At 37.8% G+C, this 21,723-nt stretch overlaps 1 protein-coding gene across 3 annotated transcripts; it reads left to right on the forward strand.

The window, feature by feature from the left end:
* Positions 1 to 145: 145 nt before the first annotated feature.
* INHBA (inhibin subunit beta A) lies at positions 146 to 21,333 on the forward strand. 3 transcript variants are annotated; one of them, XM_038388274.2, is made up of 3 exons: positions 146 to 391; positions 3,009 to 3,522; positions 14,532 to 18,257. In XM_038388274.2, the coding sequence occupies exons 2-3, from the start codon at positions 3,135 to 3,137 to the stop codon at positions 15,416 to 15,418; spliced, it is 1,275 nt and encodes a 424-aa protein (XP_038244202.1). In that variant the 5' UTR covers positions 146 to 391; positions 3,009 to 3,134; the 3' UTR covers positions 15,419 to 18,257. The 3 variants fall into 3 exon arrangements, with proteins under 3 accessions (XP_038244202.1, XP_038244203.1, XP_043364642.1); XM_038388275.2 differs by lacking the exon at positions 146 to 391 and adding an exon at positions 20,988 to 21,333 and having other exon boundaries at positions 2,835 to 3,522; positions 14,532 to 15,191; XM_043508707.1 differs by lacking the exon at positions 146 to 391 and having other exon boundaries at positions 2,835 to 3,522.
* The last annotated feature ends 390 nt before the right edge of the window (positions 21,334 to 21,723 follow it).

Consider the following 21,723-nt stretch of genomic DNA (forward strand, 5'->3'; position numbering starts at 1 on the left):
AATTTTGCCTCTTTGACTCAGCATGTTTACTTTCCGTCTGATTTTTTTTAAGCTGTACACTTTAACATGGAAGAGGGTTTAATACTGATACTTGAATCTATGACACTCATACTAGACAAAGTTTTCATCAGCTAATTACCAAGAAGTATGTCTCACACAGGAAAACAGTCAGTCAATCGATGATGTCAGTTGGATAAACCAATCCAAAACAATATTCCAACCCACCTAATTTTGATTGAATAGTCCACAGTATTCCAACCCATTTAAATATGTGTGAGTGAGTATACACATGAGAACTACAGTATACAGCTTCACATTGTTCCACAAAGAGGAATTTGAGCAGTTCTTAATGCATAATACACAGTCTCCTGGAAAGAGTGAAGACAGAGAGGTAAAAACTTTAAAGTCTGACTTTTTTTCTTTTTTTTTTTAAATTAAGACATTTTATCTGCATGTTGTCATGGATATATTTAGTGAATGTATGCACAAAAAATTACAGCTTATTTAAATTTAGATACCAATATGAATGGTATTCTCTGTAGTTATCAGATTAATATGGACTTTAAAACTTAAACATATTTAAGTGTGCACAGTACAGAATATATGTACATATGTACATCCAGTTTATATATTTGATTCAAAACTTTGTTAATGTAGAGTTCTGCTTAAACTTTAAATCAATAAACACCAAGATATGCTAGTACTATATAATATATATATAAATAATAGCACACATATATAATAAGTGTGGCTAAACAACCACACTAGATGAGAAATTAATTATATATACCTATGCCTCTATAGCAATATATACCCATACTGTGATGGGTGCTACATAAGAATTTATATGGCTATGTTAATACCTCTTATCTATATACATACCTATCTACTTTACCTGTCAGTACCTGAAACTCTAAACAAATATTGTCATCTCAAATTATATTTTCAGTCAATTAAACTTTTAGTCCTATTTCAGACTCACTTTCAAACTTACTGTAATTACAACAGACTTTGGGCTGTTCATGAGACCCAAGATATTTATATATAGCAGGGGTTGTGTTACAAAGATGTGTTTATAAGAATGGCTGCAGGGTTTATAAAGGAAATGCTGACAGACCCTTAAGTATAACAGTATAGTAACTGAGGTCAGTAGAGCTCAGATTAGGGTGTACTGTAGATGCTTTTAATAGAGAAAAACTCTTATAAAAGAGCCCAATTGAAAAAAGAATTGCACTATGTAATATTTGCAAAAGTCTTGTTGATTACTCAAATACTTCTGTATATTTAATTCATTTTCACTGTATTATTCCCTGCCCTTCCTCTCAGATCTCATGCCTGTAATTGTTTTATGGGAATTACTGATCTCACAATGCTTATATTTATAATTTACTTCTTCCCACTACAAATACCTTTGATGATAATATACGGAACTGTACTAGTTGTAAGATATAAGATGACCATATATAAAAATACAAATTTTATGTGTGCATGTGTGTATAAAAGAAAGAAAACACGTAAGAAAAAAAGAACAAAAGTGATCTTAAAGATATCTCTAAAAGGCAGTTAGAAACAATCTTGAAAGTTTGAGGTGATAAAATCCAGTTTTCTAGTTTTTCATTATAACATCAAAACATAAGGAAGTTTTCTCACTTAAGTGTTTCTTCTTAGTTTGCTAAGGTGAATAGAGTAGAAGATTATAAAGCATGTCAGGACAACGTGAGGTAACTGACAAAGAATGATTTTTTAATATGGGGCCAGATCTACAGCTGGTGTTAATTGGCGTATGGTTACTAATAGAGAATCTGGCTTTTAATAGTATTTTAGATTTACTCTTCTTATGTAATCACCTCTTCTGATGTCATCATTGTACTATGTGGTTTAAATGAATGAAACAAAAGAAAAGTGCTTTCTAAAAACAATGGGCCAAATCTAGAAGACTTTACTCAGACAATTTTTATTTGCATCAGTGAGTGTTTTGCCTGATTAAGAATTGAATAAAAACTGAATCAGGGTTTTAAGATTTGGTCAGTTATATATAACACATTTCACTGTCAAGCACTTTTCAGTCATTACTTGATTAACCCCAAACCTAAACAGATCTGTTTGAAAAGTTCTGGGCGAATACTGGGATAGAATGAAGCATATATTTGGATAGGAAGGCAGTATCTTAATATGACACAGATATGTGCTGTACTGTCTCCTGCTTGTGTCTTTCTATGCTTTGCTGCACTGTGTAGTTGGAAAAAGTGTAATGTACTATATGGCTCCCCTCGTCTGTCCCCCCAACAAAAAAGGTTTATTTTGCTCCCTTCAGATTTCTTGCCAGTGTTGACAACTTTGAGCATTAAAAAGTAAATGGAAAAGTAGCATCTTTTCTCTTTTTTCATTCAGGACAGAACAATGTTAAGCTCCAAACATTCAGATCCCGTCTTCATATACACCCCCCCACACACACACACACACTTTTTAACATCTAATATTGGACAGCAGCAACAGCAAGGTGCTTATCCAAAGGGTGAACTCTTTTCTTTCATTCATGCTTCTCCTGTTCCGTTAAGCCTGTGATGTTGTTGAAGAAATAGAAAAAGATGGGGAATTATAGCAAGGAAACTCAAACAGAAAAATTAAGAGAGAGAAAGAGTAAAGTGAAAAGAAGTGAAAGAGATTAAAAAAACCAAAGAGGGGTGGGGGAGGGCAGAAAACCTGAGTGGTGATATTTGAAGAGAGGTGTGGGTTAGGGAGCAATGAGCATAAGGAAGGCAGCTTGACTGTTCCTCCCCCTTTCCTAATCATAGCCCTTACTCACAGACAAAACTCCCTCCCTCTCTCATTCACTCACTCACTTTAGGCCAATCCGTCCTCTTTCTCTCTCTCTGTGTCTCTCTCCTACTCTGAGACAGAGTCAGAACTCTTCTCCCTGACAGCCACAAACATCTACAGCACTTACTGCATTCAGAGAGGGAACCTGCAAACAAAACTTCACAGAAAACTTTCTATTCTTGTTCCAGAGAATTTGCTGAAGAGGCGAGGAGAAAAAACCAAACATACAAACAAACAACAAAAAACCTGTGAGTGAAGAGAGAGGCAAAGCAGGGCCTTTTAAAAAGGGAATCACAACAACTTTTGCTGCCAGGATGCCTTTGCTTTTGAAGAGAGGATTTTTGTTGGTGCTTTGCTGGATTATAGTGAGGAGTTCTCCAACCCCAGGATCTGAGGGGCACAGTTCAGTCACCGGCTGCCCATCGTGTGCCCTTGCCACGCTCTCAAAGGATGTGCCAAGCTCACAGCCTGAGATGGTGGAAGCAGTAAAGAAGCACATACTGAACATGTTGCACTTGAGGGACAGACCTAACATCACTCAGCCGGTGCCCAAGGCAGCACTTTTAAACGCCATAAAGAAACTCCACGTAGGAAAGGTGGGAGAGGATGGCTATGTGGAAATAGAGGATGACATTGGAAGAAGAGCAGAAATGAATGAACTTGTAGAGCAAACTTCAGAAATCATCACATTTGCAGAATCAGGTGAGTGCTAGAAAAAACTACTGTAAAATAGCTTTCTATGCCAGAATTGCAATTAACTTGTTTCTTCTCCTCAGCAATAATATTTTCTGTAAGATTATAGGGAAAAGGGGGGGGGGCAAGGGAAAAGGACTGTAAAAGAATTTGATTCTACCTGCTTTAGTCTTGGCTACAGCTTACTTGCTTACACTTGCTAAACTCACACAGCCAAACAGTAAGGAAGCTATCTAACCAATCTTGAGCAGAAAGTCAGACTGCAAAGGAATCTTCCAAACTGCTTGTGAAACCAGAGCAGTTGCATTGAAGTACTGGATCCTCAGTCTGATGGTGAAAGGGAAAGAGCTGCAACCTCTTAGAAAGTTTCTGACAAAAGAAAGGGATCTAAATACTATTTTTTCAAATAAACCTTCCTTGTTTAAAAAAAAATACCAGTAGGTGTAACACCACATGGAGCATATTTAACTTAATACAAATGAGGGCATTTTGGTTGTTTAATTAGCACAGCATCCTAGAAAATACATTGTTTCAGCGACTGTCAGATAAACTTCAGTAGAACCAGGACAAATACTTGTAGATGATCCAATTTGTAAGGCTGACTTTTAAGCATGCTGGAGAAAAAAAAAAGGAAAGATTCTGTTCCTGAGTGCTCCCTGCCAAAGACTGCAACCTTGACAGTGTTCACTCTGAACTACTCTGCTCTCTTTAATTGGTAAGACTAAAATGTTCCGTGTATGGAATTTACTAACTAGTTGCTCAAAACCTCATCATGCACCTATAGAAAGCGCTGTAATGTTCTCCCCGAAATGAACAGAACCAGAACTCAGGACAATGGAATATATGTCTATGCATATACATAAGGTCGTCTACATCTTGCTATAGCTGTATCACCAATCTGGAGAGGTATGAAATTGCTAATAGCAACTCTTTTTATGATGCTGTCTAGCCAAAGAATTTTTCTTGTTGCCAAGACAGTTTTAAAAGAATGTCACTGGTTTGTTTGATATCGCATATGGTAGGCAAAGCACGCACAGGAACTCCAAGCATTTTTGTTTCAAAGTTTGCTGCGGCAGTATAAACAATTAAGACAACACTCAGAGTTTCCAGTCCTGAAAACCTGTTGACTCAGATGTTCTGTTTGCAGGCAAGCCACACACAGAAGTGAGCATGCTTTTAAGAGCAGACATTCCTGCCGGCTGTATGGCTTCCAACTGTACAAGAAGCCCTTGCCTTTGGCGTCCTTGTCAATGCAGCCGTTATCAGTTCTTTCCCTGGGAAGAGTCATGCTTTCCTTCCCTTGTGTGCTCGCCATTTCAAAGATTGGATAGAAGATCTCAGTGCAAGTGAACACTTGAAGCAGCTGTGGTTTTCTACCTGTTTAAGGAATGGACTTATAGAAGCAAAGAAATCATGAGGCTAATGAGCAGACTTCCCACCTGGTTTTCAGCACCTCTCTCAAAGCAGAGCACATATGGAATGAATAGTGGTTTCTGTTCATCCTGCGAGTCCCGATTATTTGTAAACTCGTTATTGTCTTTCCTGAGCCCTGACTCAAAGGAATTCTGAATTTGATATATGACTATTAAACATGACAGCCTTAAATTGCAACTCCAAATCTAATTGGCTTAGAGTCACATGACCAAAAATAATTGTGCCATTGCCCACAGACTGGCCAATAGTCCAGCTGCCCATTTCTCTGTTAATAACTACTGAATGCTCACACAACACCAGTTTGATTTACATCCATATACTGATCAATATTAACAACAAAATTAATTTAACAAGATTTGTGGTATCTAGTTCTTTAGCAGAATGCAGGATGCAGAATTTTATTCTTTTGCCTTTTTGGTTCCATTGATGCACTCCACCTTCTTGGAGCCATGGCAGGTATCTTCTAAGAGATGTCTGGGGCCTTTTTTTCCATATCAACTGGAAGGAAGATTTAGTTGGAAGGAGAGTAAGGGAATTTTTTAAAAGTGTTTAATAAAGTAGACATGTACAAGAGTCTAGGTTTATAATGAAAAAAATTGACTTCCAGTAGGGAATAATATCTGTAGGATGGGGTCATTACTGCTAGTCAGTTCTTTAACCTGCTGAACAAATAATTTTCCTTTATAAATTCAAGATCTATTAATAATATTTCACAGCTGAATAACCCTTTCCATCCATGGAGCTCACCATGCTATCCAAACACTAATGATTTAATTCAGCTTGACATCAGCTCGCTGACACATACTCACTTGTAAAGATGGAGGTTAAATGCTAAAGCAGTCTTATTTTCCCTACTGTGCACACGTGGAAACTGAGGCAAAGAGAAGTCAAGCAACTTCTCTTAGATTGTAAAAAGAAGTGTGTGGAAGAGCCAGGAACAGAACACAGATCCATGGGCAATCTAAAAACCACCATCATCTAAAAAGGAAGTAGTAGAGAGTGCATGAAAATGAATGGAAACTTGACACAAGTTATATCAACTAAATGCTGGTGAAAATAAGAGTAAGAATTTAGATTTTTGTTTGTGTGGGTATGACCACACACAATCCTATCATACGTCACCCTTTCAGGAACTGTGGTTATTCTATACTCACAGGCATAAAAAGAGATATATCACTTTTCATTGTGAAATCGCCTCCAGCTATTGCACACAAATATACAATGAAAATGAAGTGTGCACACACTACTCTGTACATCTATTCTGTTTTTCAAAATCTATATTCAAGCTGATGTTTTATAAAACAGAGAGACTAAAATGAAAAATAGTAGCGGATATAGATAATTGGGGGGTGGGCGGGGAGAGGCTAGAGTAAATGTATTGAATTCATCTAAAGTACAGGTGTCCTCATATCCTTGAGATCAGCAGAAGTCTTGGCAGGTACTTTCCACTGCTACAATTCCAGGCACATCTTTGTAAAACTAATGACCAAGAGTACTGGGCAAAAGTTTATAAGAGAACCCTATTGTACCCTGGCATTCTAACAAATAAAACATGAAAATGATTTTCTACTTACATATCCAGCTAAGATTACTAACTGAGATTAGTTCTGCTAGGAGCATCCTTTTGCCAAAACTCTGCGGTTTACTTCAAGGTCTTAAAAGTTGTGTTAGAGAAAAGGGGGGAGGGGCAGACATATATGTTCTTGACAGGCATAGCCAACAAGTTTCCATTGCTTAGATAGCCAATGCTTATAAAATCTGGCTGGCTACTAACCCCTTTATTTTTTTTTAAGTAGATAGCTTATTAGCCAGTCAACTACTAAGCCCTGGGATAGTTCCAAGTGCATATTCTGATCCTGGCAACTAAATCAGCACTGAACAGGTGACATCAGCCACTGGGTAAGAGAGGAGAGTTATAAGCACTGAAATCCCAAAGGTTGTTGTTAGAGATATCAAGAATAAATGAGATTTGTGATAGCTATTCACATCAGTTTTACCTTTTTCGTCATTTCATGTCAAATTTAGACGCGAATTGACTTGACAGTAAAGACTCAGACGTCTCTTTTCTAGACAGAAAGCCAGCCCTGGCATTAACAGCAAAGTGTTTGGTGGGGATGAGGGGGGAAGAAGGAGGATAGGTCATTTATCCCTCTTAAATTGTTTAATCAATGGCCTTTTTAAAAGACGCTTATTTAAGTGCATATCCTTCTATGCTTAGTAAAGCACTCAATGGCCACAAGAGGGCACAACTCTTCCAAAGGCTTTTCAGTTCATGCAAGTTAACCTTCCTGCAAGCTGCTATTTTACCTAATTGGATCCTGAATCCCAAAGATCTTTGTGCTTATCTGTAGCCTCTGAGTGGAGATCTTGTTTCTCCCATCTAGTTTACAAGGCAGAAATTCACTGGGGTGGAAGATTACCAGAAAAATAATGCGATGTAAGAAAACAGGCAAAGGAAGGGAAAAGATAAATCTGATAAATTGGTGGATGCTTACATTCTTGAAATCTAGAAATCAAAAATGATTTTTTTTTTTAAACAGACACTGAGAAATGTGACCGTGAATCATCATCTGAGCTGATTTTATCACATTTTTTCTAGTGCAGTCTCCTTGGCTTTTAGAAAACAAATCTCTTTCCCCTTGGTTTTTTTCCCCCACTTTGGCATACTTTATCAAAGATTCCAAGTCTAACAAATGAAAGCAAATTACTTCCAAGAGAGGAAAACCCCTCTTAATTAAATGCATTTTACTGAAACAAAATGAGAAGCTTCTCTAGGGGTTGTGGTGGTTGCAAACAATTTAAGAAAGTGCAGGTGAATCCAAGAAGCAGAGAACTAGTCTAGAAAAGGTATCTCAGAGAGCATTACTGTGCATGCGGACATGTATGCACTTATGTCTACAAATACAGCTGGGTACATGTGGGCACACATTTTGCTTGTATATATGCATAAGTGTGCCTATGTATTTTTATGTACATGTATGTGCCAGGGCATGCGAGCCTGGGCATGTGTGTGCATGAATTTGTGTGTGTAGTATTTCTGTGTAAATGGACATGGTGCCTGGATAAATGTATGTGCATGCACGTCCACAGGCATGCCTATGTACAAATGGATGCTGATCAGTGTACATGTGTATATAAACTGGTCTGTAGGCATAAATGTGTGCATAGATCTGTATCCGGGTGCCCTTAAATGTGACATGTGTATTTGTAAGTGTGAAGTCAATATTGTTTGTGGTAACAGAGCTTTAACAATGTAATTTAAGGTCAAATGCTAATTCATTTGAAGCCAGTGGAAATTTTGCTATTCACCTCAATAAGCTCAGGGTTTGGCCCTTACTGCACTAAAGTGCAATATTTGCATGGAAAGAGTGGCAGCTTAGAATTCAAATCTGTGGTATTATTAACAACACACAAATTGTTATTTTGTCTTCTACAGTACAATGAACCATTTTAACTTAACATTGCAAAAACCTTACTGGTGAAAGCACCCCTACAACTCCCTTGAAAACACACAAACACACACAAAACCTCATTAAGGAAGATTTTTAACTCTAGTGAAGGAACTCTATGTTGTAAGTGCAGAATGTCTCCTTTTTGGATAATAAGTAACATGTTAATTTCTGATAGAATAAAATATGAGTCAGTAGAGCTGAATTTACTCAAATTTCAGATGAGATGACCTTGCTGGTACCTTTTCTGTTGGCCATTTCATGAACATTTATGGGAATGGGGTTTTGTTCGCATGAACATTTCGGGAATGACTGTTCTTCCTGAAAATACCTGTATTCGCCTGTAGACGAGAGTATGTGAACATGAATACAAGGTATTTGTTATTTGCACTAGACTTGCTCTTCCCTTGTTTAAAGAGTTACAGTTATCCAGTCCGGGAGCAGAAACACAATCCTGTGACTTAGGTGACCAATCACACGTGAAGAATAATGAATAATTGGAGAGAATCACTGTGAGCGATCCATAGACTGAAATACATCCACATAAATTGCCACTGAATAATCATGAATAATGAAAAAATTGTAATAATCAGTCTGCTTAGGGATAGTTGCCAGACAGATAACAGGGCTAAATTCACTGGATAAACTGTGAACAATTCCTCTAGCTCTAGTGAAAAGAAAAGGAGTACTTGTGGTACCTTAGAAACTAACAAATTAGTGGTCACTCATTAGTAAACCTTTCAAGCAATTATCTCTCAACCACACTCTTCTCTTCATTCGCTCCAGAAGAATCTTTCTACTAACTTATTTCTTTTTCTCTGTCTCCCGGGGAACGAAAATGAGGAGTAAAGAGAAGGATGCTTTTGAATGTAATTACAGATTGGCACACTGTACAAATCGCCCCCTCCCCCCAAAATCTAAACATAGGCAGTAGTAAAGTTAGCAACTTTAAAAAAAAAAAAAAGCTTGCTTTATAGGGAAAAATAGTTCACTTACAGTATAACATAAAAATGACTCAAAATGAAACAGTAACGATGAATGGAAATTTAAAGTCACAAAGCTCTCTTACACAGTGAACATTTTTCCATGGCCAATTTCAATACTGTGTATTAAGAGTAAGCTCCACTATAATGGTAGGAAATATAATTGCTTCCATGGGTGGTGGTTGGGGCTGGGAGGGGGGAAACAAAGACTTAACCATTTAATAACATTTGGTTAAGGAAAAACCTGCTTTAAATGTACTATCATTTTTTTTCAAAAAGATCTTCTGAGTTGTACAATTTAGGCCCTACCTATGTAGGTGCACACAGCTCAAACTCAAACTCAGGGCCCTATCCTGAGGCACAGTGTAAATCCTAAGTCAGAAGGCTGGAACTGCATACTATGGGACTGCAACTTGGCAGAAGTGAGGAAAGGAATCATGAGCCTCAGAGTGCACTTTAACACCAACAATCCTGTGGCTTCTATTGAGAGACCTAAGAGGGAGTAGTAAATGCAGCCCCATGCAGAGATTTGCTGCGTGGGTCCACAAACTGCCTGGACCCACTGACAAAGCCATGCTTTCCTTCTGCCTGCTTTCCTTCTGCATTCTCCTGGGGGACACCAAGCCCACAGAAGCCAATTTTGAAGAATGAAGAGGTTTCAAAGTCCCCCACCTCCCAGCTCTGGCATGGGTTTTTCTAGTGATTTGCCACCTTCCCTGTCCACTCACCCCCATTCCATGCAGTCAAAAAAAATAATTCTTCCATTTTAGGTCATTATACACAGACATAAGCAGCCTTATGATTTCCCTTACAGTTTTTGCAGGAGGATTTAAATGCATCCTTCGTTCCCATCACATGTTCAGGCTCCTGTCCTTAAAGGTATGCGAGCAATATTGAAGGGCAAAAGATGATAGCAAACTCTCATTAAAATATCAAATAGTGTTGCTCTATTTCCCTCCCACTGAATAATTCCTTCCTTATAAAAACTTTTACCACATAACATAGGCAATTAATGTTTTATTTTTCACTTTTCTCCACAACTTTTGCCAACATATTTAGCTTTGCTAGAAGATTCCTGTTTGTTCTTTAGAATCAGGACCTTCTTTGTGGCAGAGACCGGCCACAGCTGGAAAGTAGAGATGTGGAATCAGATACAAACAACCCCAATGTTTTGTTAAGTAAGGGGTGAGATGCACTCAGACCTGGGGTTCTAGAATAAGCACACTTCTCCCATCTCTAGCACTTTCTGCTGTGATAACACAATCTAATATTTTGTCAGTATAACTCAGAAGCACTGAAGGGATGAAGTGGTCAGCAGTGTTGGATTGTGGGGTTTTCCACATGAATCAGGCAGGAGGAGCAGGATGATTAGAAATGAAAAAAGTCGCTTGAAAATCAGCCACAGCAGACAAGGAAATACAAAAAGAGGACAACGAAAGTATTGCTGTGAGCTTGTGATGAAATGATACCACCCAAAACATTTAGTGAGATCTCTTTTGCACTTTCAGTTATCAGACAGACTACAGCATGCTTTTTCATTAGAAGGCAGTGTACATTTCCAAAGCATTACGCAAGGTTTTTAACTGAAGCTAAATCCCTGAGCAACGTTTGGAGGAAAACAGGACAGCAGAATTTCTAACCTAAAACACTTGAGATGTGATTCCTCTTCAGATATTTATGGGGCTTTTTTTTTTAAAAAAAAGACACTAATATGGTGAACGTTCATTCACATTGGGCCAACTCTTGAGGTCTTAACTCAACTTTTACTCAGGCAAAACTATCACTGACTACAATGAGAGTTTGCCCGAAAGAGGGACTTTGTACAAACCAAGTTAGGACTTCAGTATTGTACTAAAAAGAAAAGGAGTACTTGTGGCACCTTAGAGACTAACAAATTTATTAGAGCATAAGCTTTCGTGAGCTACAGCTCACTTCATCGGATGCATTGTACTGTTAGTTCTTTCTCAGAAGCAGATTACAAAAGATCATAGTTAGCTGATTCGGGATTTGGGATGAATTCAAGAGAGTTTTGATTTTTCCCCACCACTATGTTAATTTTCCCTCCAGCTTTCTTCCATACTGGCCTCCTGAAAAGGGACCTGAAAAAGGTTTCTTTAACATTATAGAATTTTCTACTAAATAATGCGGGCTTGAGGACTGCATAGAAATTTTTTTTTCATACAAAAGCATTAGGACAGTTTGACTTTTTTGTATCTCCTTCTTTCCTTGGAATTTAAATCCATAGTTCTTAATGTTGGTATGCTGTTATGGCATTAGACTTCAACTTATGTTACTTTGCAGCAGCAGTTCAGAAGTGAGATAAGGTAAAAGCACTGAAAGTCTATTCAAATACTTCATGCTGTATTATTCAATTTTTTTATTACTGCTAGGGATTTAATTCAACTTTTATAAATATGGGGACTTATGAAAAACTTATTTTAAAAGATCCAGAGATTTTATGTCTTTCATGCAACATCTGTCCAAACTGAGTAACTAAATTGTTACACATACTACTCATCAGCCTACAATCTACTTATGGAAGTATGTCACTTTATAATTATTCTCAGCTCCCATTATAATGCTCAGAACAGAAATGTTAAATATTGCATCTTGACACCTAAGAGTATTAAGTAACCCTTTAATAAGTACTTTCTTTATAAAGCCTCTTTCTCATTATACATTTGAACCAAAAGCCTAGATTTGAATTCCCTTAAATTTAGAGGTGTTTCATATCTAGATCCAGATCCAAATCCAAACCTGGAGCATAGTTACACTACTCTAAATGCTTTGCTCAGAAGTGCAGGCACATAATGAAGGGGGTACGTGCATCACATATCTTGAGAGATAGACCATATAAACCACAAAATTCAATTCCTAATCCAGAAATCTTGCACATTTTGGGGTGCTCTGATTTAGGTTTTGGTTTGGCCCATTACAAAGACATGGGCAAGCTATAAAGTTGGAGTCCAGATCTGAACTTTTCCAAATTTCTGGCATATATGGAGTTTTGGTTAATGCCCATCTGTATCAAAAAACCTTCTGCACTTATAAAGCAGACAGCTTTGCCATAGTTTGTTTACTGCCCAAATGGAAACATGACACCAGACAATAGCAATAGCAAAAAGGGCTAACTCATCTCCTTTTAATCACTATCAAGTGACTGTCATTCTTAGAAAACCTCACATCTCAAAGCTTTTGTCAGCTTGGATTGGCACGCTAGAACTCTCTGGTCTCTTTTCCCAAAACTTCTTACAAATTTTAAGTGAGAAAAGATATACCTCTGAAAGCAGTACCTTACCCCACAGTCCTGTTTAATTCCGTGAGAACCACATTTAACCCCCTTTGGAGACAGGTATCAGCAAAGTCGATGGGAAACAATTAATACAATCCATATGTTTTTCTGTCCCAAGGACAGTCCAAATCCAAATTTTATACTCTCACTGGGAAGGAAAACAAAAACAAAACACTGTGCCCTCTGGCACACAGTAATTTAGAAATTACTGTCTCTTTGACCTGGGAATTCCATCTGGAGTAGCTGAAGATCTCTGTATCAGAAAAAAGAAAGAAACAGGTAGCTAAGAAGGAAGTGTGGGCTGCTCACAGGGTTTTAGGAGCCAGGAACTCTTGATTTCTTACATTCACACAGGGCATCCTCTGTGGCCTTAGGCAACTCACTTAAACACTGTCTCTCAGATTCCCCATCTGGGAAATGGGAATACCTCTGAGGGGTGTTGTGAGAACTAATGAGAACAATTAATGATTGTTTATGGAATTCTCTGATGAAGAAGAGCCAGGATCAACAGCCTTGCTGATGCAATAGCCCTTTTCAAGTGACCTTTTTGATGCTTTGGTCCTACCATTTCAGTCTTGATAAGTGGTTGCCCTTGATACCTAACTCACATTGAAAAGTACCTCATTCCACACTTGTGGAGCAAGGTGTTATGCAGTTTGAATAAGGGTTCAGAATCTGTCCCTATCCATTTTAAAGTTTTACAACTATAAATTCCAAACATCTGCTGCCTGTCCATCCTGCCCCATAGAGAAAACACTTAGCCCCCAGAGTGCTGGTCTTCTCTTTCTCTAGGAAAAAATAAAATCCAGCTTTCCTACAAATCATAATGCCATAGTCTTGGACACAAACAAACCATCTCAGATGTTTTAAAAAAAACAGCCAATTCATTCTCTCTTAACTACTTCATGCTTTAGCGATCAAATCATAAAACAGTCCTCACCATTCACTTTAACTTCTGCCAGGGATATGAGGTCTGTATCAAAGAAACTCCCCCTCCCCAGCATAATCATCATCACTGGCATCCCAGCAAGTTCATATAGTTATGCCAGAGAACCTTCCCCAGAAGGTTATTATTTATCTTATTTCTTGGTGGATTTTCTATTACTATAATCACAATGGGCACACTGTGTTAAATTAAGAACAGAATCTATAGCTAGTAGTCCACAGAATTAAGCATCTGTCTGCAGAACACTAAGCCATGTCTGAAATGTATAGATCTGTGAATCTCTCAATGCTAAGAGAGATATTTAAGTATTGCTAGGTTTCTGAAACTATTGGCATATACTTCCTTGGTGTAAGAACTTAATGAAGAACGATGATGATGTATAGGGGCCAGATCCTGCTTCCTTTGGCAAATCCCCCATTGACTTCTGTGGCCATGGATCTAGCCCCCCCCACAATTTTTATCACTACACACAGATTTTTATGTGTATTATATATTTTCATGGGCTTTTTTTTTTAAAAAAAAAACAGTGGTTACTTGCCCTGTCAGTTAATAGCAATCACAAGAGAAAGCTGAGCAAAACTAACCCCTACACACCAAGTAATGTCCATTTGTCATTAAATGCACTGCATGAATTCACATGTATGATTAATGCTCCCAAAAGAAAATGTTATATGATAAACAATAGGAAAACCAATACTTCAGTAAATAGAGAATTTCCAGTGCAGGAAAAGGTAACATCAAAGAGATGTGGGAGACAGAGGGGGTTAGCAAGGCACAGTAGGGAACACTCAGAATATTAAATAGAAACATAACTTAGGGAATTTTATTCTTCTGGTGACAATAAAATCTTATCAAAGGAATGAAAAATACATACTAACCGGTTCTTCCCATCTGTTTTTATTTATCAACTTCAGGCACCGCAAAGAAAATGCTGCACTTTGAGATTTCCAAGGAAGGCAGTGACCTATCGGTAGTGGAGCATGCTGAAGTGTGGCTCTTCCTGAAAGTCTCCAAGGCCAACCGAAGCAGAACAAAAGTGACCATCCGACTGTACCAACAGCAGAGACAGCCCAAAGGCAGCTCTGAAGGGGCAGAAGAAATGGAGGATGGAGGGCTGAAGGGTGATAAAAGTGAGACTCTCATCTCTGAAAAGACAGTGGACACCCGTAAAAGTACCTGGCACATCTTTCCTGTCTCCAGTAGTGTGCAATACCTGTTGGACCAGGGCAAGAGCTCCCTTGATGTGCGGATTGCCTGTGACCAATGCCAGGAGACTGGAGCCAGCCTGGTACTGCTGGGCAAAAAGAAGAAAAAGGAAGATGATGGGGAAGGGAAAGAGAAAGAAGTTGGAGAATCCACAGTAGAAGAGGAGAAAGAGCAGTCACACAGACCTTTCCTGATGATGCTTGCCCGGCATTCAGATGACCGCCAGCACAGACGACGGAGACGGGGTCTGGAGTGCGACGGCAAGGTCAACATCTGCTGCAAGAAGCAGTTCTTCGTCAGCTTCAAGGACATTGGATGGAGTGACTGGATCATTGCTCCCACAGGTTATCATGCCAACTACTGTGAAGGTGAGTGCCCCAGCCACATAGCAGGCACATCTGGTTCATCATTATCCTTCCACTCCACGGTCATCAACCATTATCGCATGCGGGGCCACAGCCCCTTCTCCAACCTCAAGTCATGTTGTGTGCCCACCAAGCTACGGCCAATGTCCATGCTATACTATGATGATGGGCAGAACATCATCAAGAAGGACATTCAGAATATGATTGTGGAGGAGTGTGGCTGCTCATAGACACACACCCACACCAACGGCCTCCTGTTTGTGTGGAGAATTGAAAAGAAGCTGCAGCAGAGGAAAGACCCGGCTATGGTTTAATCTTTCCAAATGAAACAAATTTAAAACAAACAAACAATCAAACAAAAGATGGAGTTCAAAAAAGATTACAGACAGACAAAGGAAGAAAAAGAGTGCATAAACAAACAGGGCTTGAATGAGAAATTTTTTGAATAGCAGTGTGGCGAGGGAGATTCCCCTTCCTTTCAATATGTTCCATATTTTATTATATAGTATGTTAAACATTATTTGTTACAAGGGGAATTGTGTTCCCTCTCCTAGTTACCCATCAGTTCAAGCCCTGGTAGCAGCTTGCCTAACCTGCAGCAATTTGGATTCTGAGTCCAAAACGGCATTGAAAGTCCTAGAAAAGCCATGTGTATGAACACTACATTCACTGGCACTTTTCCCTCTCCCCTCCCCAAAATTTACCAAGGACATAATGAGAGTGTATGTACTGTATGTATGTGTGTGTGTGTGTGTGTGTGTGTATGTGTGTGCATGTGTGTGTTTAGACAAGCACACACACACAAATACACACATACATATGTGAACACACACACACAAATACACACATACATATACTTACTTATGTTGGTAAAGGGACAATATTGCGCAGGTGTTCACACCTTCATCTTCTGCACTACATTTGCAAAAAAAAAACCCACAAAAAAACAAAAAAACAACAAAAAAGAAGAAAAAAATGAAAAAGAATGAAAGAAAGAATACAAAGTTACATTTCGTTAAGGTGCTTACAACATTAGAACTATGCAACGTAGTTGGTTTGAAACTGTTTACCTGAGAGAGAAAGGAAAAAAAAAACAAAACCCAGAAAGACTTTATTTAATGGAAGTAACTTTTTTTTTGTTTCAATGAGAGATACTTGAAAGGAACATGTTTGTCCAGTTACTGGAGCCGAACATTTCTATATTTTGTAAAAAAAAAAAAAATAATAATTTTAATCGTTTACTATTTGCACTACAATGGTGTTTGACCTGTCTAATCTTTATTTAACAAGTATATTCGAGGGAGGTTGATTGGGAGTAGGAGGGGTTGAGAGCTGCACTTATTGTGGGCTATACAAGAACTGCTACAGCACACAAAATAGTTATTTATATTATAATAATTATTATTATTTTGTACCTTTAAAAGAATAGAGACATACACCAAAGACATTTATGTGAGCCTCTAAACAGTCTGTTTGTGGTTGGTACCGGTCATAAGTAATAAGTCAGGGTTTAGATTAATGGGACAATGGGGTTGATTACATTCAGGCTGATATACAACCATTAACTAGTTTAATTGAAATATTGCCCAAAACATAATAGTGGGATCTGAGTTTAGCTGCGGATTTCAAACTGCTAGAAGATCCTGGGTGCTTGAGTCCAGGATTCTATTTCAGGCCCATCTATGGTATAATTGTTACTCCTTTCACATTCATGACACTAAGACTTTTCCCTGATGTACAGCAGCTGTACATTGTAGGAAGACAACTTCATACAAAGGATATATGTACACACACACACGCACACGGTATAAGCACTTCAGGCTTCACCCTAATGTTCTTAAAGCAATGAATGTTTGTGTGCAAAGCACAGTGTATTAAAGGATTATTTTTTTAATGAGTGGAAAGGAACACATTTAAAACAATCCCTCGTAACAAGAAATCTAAAGCTCCAGTGTACCACTTAGCAAGATCTGATGTCACACTGCATGCAGCTTTGGGCCCTCTCCACCTTCACACCTGTAGAACACAGAGCAAAATTAAAGCTATGGTATTATTTCTATTTCAAATGCAGTCTTTAATAACAGACTGGCTGTCTCAACCATCGCTCTCTAGACTGGCGACTCTTGATGAGTTTGCACACTATAAGACCTAATTTTCAGTGTCAACACCTAACCTGAAGGGTCCAACCCATAGGGCATAGGTAGATAGGTTTTTAAAATTCTATCACTGTCATATTTAAAAGAATGCTGAAGTAAAAACATTTGTTGTTGGTTGGGGAAAAGGTTAGAGGGAATGGGAGAAACCTTAAGGCCTTGTCTACACTAAGTTTGGAAACCATGAGGCCTGATGCTGCAAGTTCTTACCCATGTGAGTAAAGGTTTGCAGGACCAAGCCCCCATGTTAGCAACATCCTAGTGAGCTGTGCTTAAAAAAACACTTTTTGCTAGAAAAACACAAATATGGTTCCCCATCTTGGCGACAGCACAGTTTGTAAAAAAAACAGTTTTATAGCACAATTAAGCCCTATCGACATTGGACAGGGATACAGTGTGTTAGCACCTTTATGGCAAGAACCATGTTTAAGAAGTGTAATCAGGGCCTTCATTTTTGTCAGCCAAAACTCTGTGTGTGGGTGTGGGTGTGGGTGTACCCATGTTTGTATGAATCGATTGAGATTTAAAAAAAAAAAGGAAAAAAAAATTCCTCTGTTGAATAAATATCAATGTATGTGCTTATAGCTAAGTTTTCTATCTAATTTATTCCATAGTATTTAGATTGCATAGTACAGCTAATGGGTTATACATTTATGTACTTTTTATACAATGCATTTTTTACAGACTTGTTTGCAGTTTGCAAAAAAAAAAAACTTTGTAAAAATTGTAACAATTAGGTAAACACTAAATTTGTCACTAAAGTATTCTATAAGATATCAAGGCTTTCTGATTTAAATTTTTCACAGGAGTTTGTATTTTTCTTTAAGGGGTTACTAACTGCCAATGGAAAAAAGAATACATAAATAATTTCTCTTTACAAATTAAACAAACCAAGTGCCTGATCTTGCATCCATTGAAGTGAGTGGCAAAATTACTACTTATTTCAATAGGAGGCAACTCGGATTCTGGAACACTGGAGGCTTGATCCAAAGTTTATTGAAGTTAGTGAAAAGATTCCCATTGACTTCAATGGGCTTCAGATCAGGCTCTAAAATTGTACATCTAGCCCTCCTGGAAATCTTGCTCATGTCAGTAGTCCCATTGACTTCTCAGACTGGGGCTTAGCTTTGGTCTATTGCAAACAGCGTGTGGGGAGAGAAACTGTATTTGCATGAATGATGCCACATCCAACACCAACTAGCTCCCACTTACATGAGACTATAGAAATGTTTTGTGAACCAGTTTACAGCATGGTTAATATCTGTGTACACTGGTAAAGGGAGCCATGTTAGCAACTTTGTGCTATTTTTAAGTTTAGTTAGATAGCAACTGCTGGCATGAACTCCAATCCTTCTGCCATTAAAGACAATGGCAAAACTCCCATAAACTTCAATTGGAGTAGGATAGGGCTCATGATTTTCCTGGCCAGAGCAGACAGAGTCTAATTTAAAAAAAAATTAATATAGTATAGCTCAAAAAGCCAACTCCCTCCACAAGTTTATATGTGGTGAAAGGGGACTGGTTCTGGAAAACATGAAACTAGCATGAGAAAATTCTCAAGTGAGGAAAGAAAAGAGGTGTTTAGATGTGTTGGGTGGGTTACATGATATACATATTGGAAAGAGTGGGAGGTTTTCAAGTCAATAAGTAACTATTCCCAAGCCCTACTCAGTAGCTTGAATTCGTACGTACGCCCTATTTCCAAACTTTAAAAAGTTCTCTCCCTTCAATCTCTAGACTCAATCATGGGGTTTTGATTTGTGGTCAGAGTTATTTAAAGAAGAGGGAAATGAAAACCTATATGATAAAATAAAATCAGAAATTGGGATATTAATCAAGACTGACTGATCAACCCTCTCCCCCCCAACAATTTGGTTTAATTAAATCTACATGTCCTCAAAAAAACATTATAAATTGCTACCACATTTTACAAGTTCTTTGAGGGGATGTGATCTTGAAAATAACCTCTCTTTTTAGGTAGCAGCATAGTAAAAGAAAAGAAAAAGAAAAGGTTTTTAAATGTTAATGTATTCCCCTCCATATAAGCCACTCCTTGTGAAACTGAAAATTAAAAATATATTTCTTCAATATCTCTCCAGCCCTCGTGCTGTAAAATTCCTCAGTCCTTCCAAAATGCTTCCCTCTGCCTTGTTTAAAAACAAAATCTACAAATGTCAGATATTAACAGTACATCCAACTTGGAGAACCTGTTTTAAGTACAACATTGAGATATGAATTAGTGAGGATGAATGTATTTATCTGTGATTGTCTGGGGCTTTAGTAAAAGGAAAGGCTTGCAGATAGTTATGATTCCTTTTGGGATTTTTCTGCACTTACATTTCTCAGCAGAATGCTGATCTAGGGCCGCAACTTGTGCCCATTGAAGGGAATGGGAGTTTTGCCATTGACTTCAACAGGAGCAGTCCTTTAACAATCACTGTAAACTAGTACTGAATCATAAATACCCCATTATTTGTATTCAGGTCATCAAGTTAATTTATGTGTAACACTACAAACTTGAGGTGAGATTAGCAGCATCCTCTGAGTTGGAGAAGCTTAATCACCCGTAGAAGTTTATATGCTAAATAAAAAAATGAAGGGCTACTCTTACTCCAAATAGTCCTATTGAGCTCAGTGGGGGTACACATTTAGTAATTACTACTCAACATGAGGAACTGTGGCAGAATCTGTTCCTAAAATGTAGATAAAAAGGCATGTGTTGGAGTTATTAAAACCTTTAAATTAAACCTCACGTTAATCACAATCAATAATATGGGTCAATGTAAGAACCAGTTTCTGATCCACTTGCTAATATTTATAAGAGCCTTATTCCACAACTGGTGTCATTGCCTTTAAAGGGACTACTTATGGAGTAATGTGCTATGCAGTCTGAATAAGAGAAATAGGATTTTGGTCTTATTTGAACACTTACAATTCATATTTCCCTGGGCAGAAACAAACAACTTCTGGGTTATATATCAATTTATTTTTGAGATACAATGAATTTGTGTTAATTCACAATGGGGGTTAATGGGGGTTTGTATTTAAACACTTTGAAAACCATATATTGATGATGGGTTAAAGATATATATGTATATGTATATATGTGTATTATATATATCTACTATATATATATGTACACACACACACACACACACCAGTATAGATATACATATATATAAATTATGAAAGCCAAGATATTATGAAGCCTATTTTGTTTTTATCATTTCGTGTTTTGTTGTTGATATTATTATTATTATTTTTATTATTATTATTATTTTGCATATTACATGCAGTGCTTTAACCAATGTCTGTTTGGCTAATGTAATTAAAGTTGTTAATTTATATGAGTACATTTCAACTATGTCAATGGTTTCTTAATATTTATTGTGTAGCAGGACTGTTTTTTAAATTGACAATATGTTTAAAGAGGTAACAGTTTGATATGTTCTCATTTGTTTATATTAGAAGTTATTTATTTTCATGGCATTCCATCTGATATTTTGATATTTGACGGCATGCTACCTATACTTTGTACAGTTAGTGGGCAGTATTCATCAGCTCCCAGTAGATTCTTAGGCCTTACATTCAATAAAAGACCCTGTTTGGGGATTTTGATTTTAAATCTTTCTTATTGGTTTGCCAGGAATAACTCAGCGCACTAATTGTCAGATACGTTGCCTGCGTGACCAATTTATTCCGACTGTAATTGCCTGAGACAGAGGACCAAAGTTGTCCCTGGCGTAAGTCCAATGACTTCAGTGAAGTTACAGGCACAGATGAATTTGGCTTACAGAGAGAAAATGCCTTTGCTGCAGGAGAATGCAAGGAAAAGGCAGAGCGAGAGAAGAGGAAGAGGCTTTGCATTGGGAAGGAATTTTCATGGGGTAAAAATGTTCGGGTCCGGTACAATTTTATTTTACATCATTCCTTTTTGTTATCTTGCTCTTTCCCTACATAACAGCAGCAACAGCACCAAGTGAAATAAATAAAGGGAGTTTCACTGAGCTTTGTGTACTCGTCCCTTACTGTGTACTCCTGGTCGGGAGAGTGGGGAGCTGGGAAAATAACAGAAAAAGGGAGACAAAAAAGTGAAACGTGCAGATGCCTTCTAGTGTAAAACAGATCTTAAAGTTGGGTTTCAGAGTAGCAGCCATGTTAGTCTGTATTCGCAAAAAGAAAAGGAGTACTTGTGACACCTTAGAGACTAACAAATTTCCACTCTAAGGTGCCACAAGTACTCCTTTTCTTTTTGCGAATACAGACTAACACGGCTGCTACTCTGAAACCTGTCATTATGCAAGGCACTGAATTTAGCCGTATAGAGTGGAAAATTTGTTAGTCTCTAAGGTGCCACAAGTACTCCTTATCTTAAAGTTGGT

This window comes from Dermochelys coriacea, chromosome 2 (assembly GCF_009764565.3).
Source record: "Dermochelys coriacea isolate rDerCor1 chromosome 2, rDerCor1.pri.v4, whole genome shotgun sequence".
Lineage (NCBI taxonomy): Eukaryota > Metazoa > Chordata > Testudines > Dermochelyidae > Dermochelys > Dermochelys coriacea.

What these genes read in the sequence shown, in the direction of transcription:
- INHBA (XM_038388274.2), top strand. Translation starts at nt 3,135, where the DNA reads ATGCCTTTGCTTTTGAAGAGAGGATTTTTGTTGGTGCTTTGCTGGATT. An exon ending in CATCACATTTGCAGAATCAG is followed by an intron (nt 3,523 to 14,531) that starts GTGAGTGCTAGA and finishes TATCAACTTCAG; the next exon opens with GCACCGCAAAGAAAATGCTG.